This window comes from Barbus barbus (assembly GCF_936440315.1).
Source record: "Barbus barbus genome assembly, chromosome: 31".
Classification (NCBI taxonomy): Eukaryota; Metazoa; Chordata; class Actinopteri; order Cypriniformes; family Cyprinidae; genus Barbus; species Barbus barbus.
This window is the reverse complement of record NC_136759.1, coordinates 12,113,770-12,120,672: the sequence shown is the minus strand read 5'-3', so window position 1 is coordinate 12,120,672 and position 6,903 is coordinate 12,113,770. Positions and strand designations below refer to the sequence as shown.

Sequence of the window (6,903 nt, the reverse complement as noted above, 5' to 3'; positions counted from 1 at the left end):
TAATCCCTGCTGCTTGCAAATAAATTAATACATATTTAATTAAAAAATAGTACAGACCCAAAACAGATATGTTCCAATCTCTTTGCAAATCATGTACTACCATGGCCAGATTTTAAGGGAACAGGAAAAATAACTGTTGCATGAGAGAAAAATACGTTGTTGAGTTGTAGCTATTAATTTTATTGTTCAGATTTATTATTGAAGTCACAAGAAAAACTACAACTTTTGAGAAGAATACTGCAGAGACTTGAGAAATGCTGCATGTAAAGTTGCAAAAGAATAGGAGTATAACAGGAAATGGGATGCCACTGAAATATGTGATGCTTCCTTTTCCTCTAAAATAGCCTAGTTGTTGCCAGTAACATTTAAGAGAGCTATTCTAAATGGCCTCTTACATAACACTCGCAGTACTGTTCACCAGGTTAAAACAGCTATAGTTATCCATTATCTTTGCCCTGCCCTTCACCCATTCTCACCTACCACACCTCAAAAGATCCCATGATTTCCCTCTTCCACAAACAGGATATCATTACTTCAGTATTCTGAGTCTCGTAGTCTAAACCAGCTGCAGTTCATCTGTGTTTGGTGGAGATCTTTCATTCAGTTTGTCACTTCTCTTTGCTCTTATGCTGACCATCTGTTATTTTTAGTGATCACAGCACGCTATATACAGGCAAGACAACTAAAGTCATTAAACTGTCATCATATAAAACCTTCATAATAAGTCAGTTTTATGTAACTCACTAAATGCTATGCTGACAGAGATCTGTGTCTTTACCCAAATTTAGATCAAACAGTGCCCTGGGATGCCAAGGCCACTCTTTCCTGTTGATGCCCAGAAATCATGAATGTCTCAACTAATATCACAGGTCAGGGGATGTGTGTCTCTGTCATTTCCCCTCCAACAAGCTATATTTTTACAGACACATTCAACACTGACAATCACATTTTCTGGGAATTATATACTTAAAAGCACTCAAGAGAGACAACGTGCTATTTTGTAAACAGATTTATTCTTAAGAGGAACTCCCCAGCAAACATCGAACATTCCCCTAACGTTAGCATATGGTTCTAGAATTAAGAATGAATTCATTATAGTAATTAGAATTAATTATTAATGAATGTGGAAAAGAAAAATATTGTAGATAGATAGATAGATACCCCTCCTTTCCCCCCAAAATGATATTTCTTTTAACTTGTCATCATCAAAATACAAAGGAAAGTTACTCTTTTTTTTAGAAACTGAGGGCAGTAACGTGTATCTTATTCAAGTGTGTGCAAGGGAAACGGAGTGGGCTTCTCCGGTGTTTACCCTGGGAATGTCGAGGACAGGATGCTTAAGCATAGAGGAAGCCGTGACGGCAGACTCTCAGTGCTCAGAGCAGCTCAGCATCAGGAATCTTAAATTATAGTGCACATCTGGCTGTGAGACGAGCCCTGGACACACTTCACACATCTCTAATAACTTCCATTGACTTTCTTTTGGCGACAGGTTAATTCTACTACAGCACTAAACTGCCTGATTTACTTTATCTTTCTTAGTTTATATCTTGCTGTTTATGAATATCGTCCCTCTCTCTCCTGTATCCAGCAGAGCAGAAGCACCAGTGAGGGTCGAAGCGCCTCTCACACAGAGTGAGGAAGGACACTCGTACAGTCAAAGAGACACAACATGATGGAGCTGAAGATCCAGCTGATACCCACAGGAGAAATCATACTGGCTCCAGGGAAAAATGGAGAGTTCTGCTGCCAGGGCTGCACTAAGGTAAGTCACTTTAAATAAAGCTTCTGCTAAATGAATGCATGTGAATGTACTAACAGTCTTCTTTGCCGTATCAGAAAAAGATTCAAAACTAATTTGCATAACTAAATAAAGACAACTGCACCCAGCGATTTCCTAACAAATTGCTTTTTGTGGTAGCTGTCAGAATATTTTAGGTTCAACAAAGCGTGCCATAGATTTGCATGCCCTGAAACCAAGACTCATTAGAATTTTTCATGCTGTAAGCAAGATTGTGATTGTCAGCACATGCCTGTTTATAATAAAGCAACCACAAGTGATAGTATGATGAATATGTGTGCTGTTGATTATGGTTTAGATTATGATTAAACTTTTGAATGAATACCAGACTACAGCTTTGTTTTCTACAATACTCGATACACTGATCCATCTCAGATGTATGAGAAATTATAGAAAGCAGTTGGAGTACATAGATGGCTTTTGATGTATATAATCAAAATATTGTATCTGTGAGAGGCTTTTATTTGATTCTGAGCAATGGGTCTGGATTACTCCATTTAATAATAATACAGTCCAAGGAATGTGGGTGTACACTAAACTCTGTCTGTGTGCAAGGCAAATTACATTAACTCTTATGGATGGTAATAAATGTTTCTAATCTGGTTGGAAAAAGGAAAATAGCTCAAACCCCTTTATCCCAAATATACACTCTTTTTTCTTTGTCTGTTCTCTGTGACTTGTTTTTTTCTGTTTGGATAACTTTCTTCATGGTTCATTTAGTCTAGTGTAATACTGTATTCTAGCTGATAAGAATCTGTTTTGCGCATATTTTTTGTTAACCAAAAGCTGGTTTGTGAACCACTTGTGTTTAGTGTCTGCTAATTAAAATTAGCGGTTGGAATGGAATGCTATTTGGATGAGGAAATGACATAGAAAATTCTGGAAAAGCATACTTTTCCTGATTTTCTGGCATGGTCATGTCACCCTTTCTGGGTGTGTTGGAGTTTGACTGAGTTTGAGATGGAAAAAGAGAGGGAGGTGCATTAATAATAAGAAAAAAAAACGCGGTACTATTATTAAATAACTGATAAAGGCAGGAACAATAACTTAAATGCCCATTTCCACTCGACCGGTGACAGGAGACACGGACACACACCCTTTAGCACAGCCTGTCTGTCCCACATTGCCTTGTCAACGGGATACAACCTTTCCTCTCCGTTCAGCTGGTGCTTAATGTGGGTTTGGTGGTCTGAATGTTGAAGAGCACAAGGGCGGAATCGATCACTCCACCCTCTGGCTACTGCATGACACTGCACTTCACATGGATAATCAGGGGTGAGGTCACCTTGACAGGGGGGATTTTGTTTCAGCAGTGTTTATTGATACAGTCAAATGTTTAGACACAGCTTTCCTTTCACAGAGCATGCGTTATCCAGTGTGTGTGTGGACTGAAAAAGAGATGCTCAGATTGATTAATAATGTCAGTGGTAAAGTTTACTGATACTGACTGATTACTGATTTGCTTGTCATCGTACCACATTAGGGGCCTTCAGCAGGGGGTCTTCAGCTCCTAAGGGGTCACTGTCAGTAATGCAGGGAGTTTGATAATTATTGCTAAAGCTCAAATTAATTTTTTTTGTAAAATAAATAAAGTTAGATCAATTTCAGTTAAATGTTTATTGCCCTCAATCATTAAAATACATTAATATATTAATGTAAATGCATTCCTATGACTTGTTATTATAGGCCATACAGTATGTAACACCTGTTTCTGAATCTCTCCAGATTATTATAGTGAATACTAAAACTATTAAAAATGATTACTTGAAGTAAAATTAGCTTATTTTCTTTCAGCTATAGTTGCCAAGCATACAGCTCTCACTTTCATTTAGTTTAGCTTGATGTAGCCTAGCCTAAAATGACTAAAACTTAATCTGAATTTAAAGTTGGATATATCATAATATGGACAAAAATAGTAATAAAATAACAAAAACGAATTTAAAAAATGAATAAAAATTTTACTAAAATTGAAATGAAATGGGCCCTGGTGTATAGATTCATTGTAGTGTCATTTTAGTATCATTTAGATACTAGGGGGCATTGAAAAATATTGAAGACCTGTTGTAATACAGTATCTGAATTGTCAATAGAGGGCGATATAACGCCAGCGTGCTTTCGAGTAACGCCTATACCTTTATCTAAAATGCCACATGTAAGCAATCATACCACAAGATTGATATATATTTGTCACAATAGTTATTTTAATCTAAAAGTACATATAGAAACGAGTATTCGTTCTGAATCACCACCTATCCTTGCATATGTGAGGAAAGTAAGCAGTGCTGTTTTTTTTTCTTTTTTTTTTTTCTGTTTCTGCTTTAAATAAAACAAATCATAGGCTAGTTTTAATCAAAACACACTCCACATTTTAATTAAACGGTATTATTTGTATTGAGATGAAGTGAAAGTTGAGGATATACTTGTGATTTTATTAGTCGTGGGATTGCTCGGGAACTTCCTGGTACAGCGTTCTTGAGAGAGAGAGAGAGAGAGAGAGTGTGAGAGAGAGAGAGAGACGGCTGCTAACACCCTCTTCAAACCATTACTGAGTACATGTCCCATGGCACAGTACTCACATTAAAATAGAGTATTACTATCTGTTTTTTTTAAACGCATAAATCTCCAGCAGTCATTTTTACTACATCTGCTTAAGTGACCTAGACAACTGTAAAAGCGACTTTTCAGTGTCCCACTGAGGTAAATATTCTCGTCGGTGGGATTCACATAGGACGGAAAGGTCCAGATTACAGGTCAAGTTTGAGAGCAAGTTTCCCATCACTGCTGGGTTTCTCTTATGCAGTATTACAGTGAGCGACCGGTGCTTCTGAACGTCGCGTGCTTTAATCAAGGTAAGTTCTTAACACGCCATTCATTTCATTTAGAATCAAAGCACTAAGTCAGTTTACGCTTCATGAGTCGACATATGAGTTTTGAATTCACACGTGCGTATGTGAGCCAAGATAACGTTTCTTAAGATTGGTTTCTTGCATATTTGAGATGTCCGGTTGATAAACGAGTCGAATCTTTTCAATGAATTTTGTTGAACCACAAAACCGGACTGAACGATTCGTTCGAGAATCAGAGCAGTTCTGTCTCGGATAAGCATTGATGGAAGGGCATTTAAGCCGAGGAATAAACGATGGCTGTATAGTTAGCCTAAATAAAACAGAAATATTAATAATCTTAATGAATAATCATTTTGAAGCGTTTTTTGTAACAAACTGTTGGAAATGACTGATTCGTGGAAAAGAGTCAGACTTTCCAACACTTCTTGCTCATCATAGGTTATCATCATGAGTTCCCTAGATAGACAGCACTTTTGGGCGTCATAGGCGCGTGGTAGCTCACTAGGGTTTGATGCACAACAACTGTCCATGACCACATGGATCTCACCTGTTATTTTACTCCATGTTATTTATGAAAATACTACCCTGACCTGTTCAGATCTTGATTCAAATGCATGAGGGTTATACAAACAAACCCCCATCTCCAAAGCTTAAACGAGCAAAACTATGGACATGCATTGAGCTCCATTTGTTAGGGAGTGATTTGGGGAGCTTCAGACCACATTTTTTTTCCAGGACTCCTCAGGATGGAATGACAAGGGGAGTTAAAGGAGGCCAGCTGTTAATTATCTGTCATTCCAAACTAACCTCCCTCAGTCCAATTACATTAGAAATTCCACTGGGAATATACTATCAGCTTCACCCTGAGAGGCCAAGCTTGTAAAATTGTGTTGAATGTGTTATTTTTACTACACTGTGTCAGGGCGCATATAAGAGGATGTTTCTTTCACCTGGGCTGCCAGCTGAGCAGCACAGTGCTGATGACATCTTAAGGTCATTGTCAGGTCATGTCCTCAAGTGTCCTCGCGCACATCCCGCCCTTGTGCATCATTCCTTTTTACATGTGTTGCAAAACCTAATGAAGATGCACCTGTCAAATGAAATGGATTGCTTGCAGTGGGAGATCTATTTTATTGTGCAACACTGCATGGATGGTGTAACTAGTATAATTGACAACAATTAGAAGCTGACAGTTGCTTAGGCATCTGTGAACGGATGAATAACGCAATAATAGTCATGCTTATGCTGTACATTTTCCAATAACAGTGTTGTCATACAGTTGTTGGAAAACAACGGTGTGTTTTTCATTTAGAACGGTAGTGTTAGTTAGAATCATATTCACCCCAAATTAAAATTTGCTGAAATTTTACTCCCTCAGGCCATCCAAGATGCTGATGAGTTTGTCTCTTAATCAGAACATTTTAGTTTTCATCTCTTGCTCGCCAGTGGACCCTCTGAAGTGAATGGTGGCCTTCAAAATGAGAGTTGATAAACCATCACAATAATCCACAAGTAATATGCACAGATCAAGCAGTGTTTACAAGTGAAAACCGTTCTTAACAAATATGTTGGTGGGATTTGATGCGAGAGGATAACAGGCAATGAACTTTTATGGACTTGTATTTTGGCCAGAAGTGACTGTCTGAAGTTAACATGCCTTAATGATTATTTTTTTCTTGCAAGCACACAGCTTTTCATTTCACAAACATTAATTGATGGACTGGAGTCATGTGGATTGCTTGTAGATTGCAGCTGTTTGGGCTCTCATTCTGATGGCACCCATTCACTGCAGAGGACCAAGTGATGTAATGCAAAATTTTCTCCAATTTCTCCAAATCTGTTACATCTGAATACATTAAGTAAATGAATTTTTGGGTGAACTATTTCTTTAACTCAGGGTTGTAACTGATACAGTGTCGACTGCAAAGGGAGGTACTTTGGGATAGAGCATATTTTCAGAGCAGCGGGATTCTGGTTTTTGGTCAGAGGCCGGGAGTCTTTACTTGAGCTATTTTCCAGCTGTCCTAAGACAATTAACTTTCTACTTCTGTCAGGAGTGAGCAATATAAGTGTGCCGTGTGTGTTCACTTTTCCACCATGAAGCTAACTTTGTGTTAGACAAGAAACATTTGCTGTAACGGCTGTTGAGGCTTCTTGTTTAGTCTGTTTTTTTATCTTCCAATTATTCTCCAGTCATCGTGTTTATGAAGATGGTGAGATTGCTGAGGAATATTTGGTTTAGAGCGGGAGGGCTGG

General features: G+C 38.1%; 1 protein-coding gene across 3 annotated transcripts in view; it reads left to right on the top strand.

Annotated features, from left to right (window-relative positions):
- Positions 1 to 940: 940 nt before the first annotated feature.
- The window catches only part of LOC306851581 (unconventional myosin-Ic-like), a 40,722-nt gene continuing 34,759 nt past the window's right edge, over positions 941 to 6,903 (top strand). The window contains exons 1-2 of one of the 3 annotated variants that reach the window (XM_079387930.1): positions 941 to 1,492; positions 1,595 to 1,765. In XM_079387930.1, the coding sequence (XP_079244056.1) occupies positions 1,673 to 1,765 (93 nt within the window). In that variant the 5' untranslated portion in view covers positions 941 to 1,492; positions 1,595 to 1,672. Of the gene's footprint in view, positions 1,493 to 1,591; positions 1,766 to 4,291; positions 4,651 to 6,903 lie in introns of those variants that run through there. The other 2 variants (XM_079387929.1, XM_079387932.1) reach the window with 2 other exon arrangements.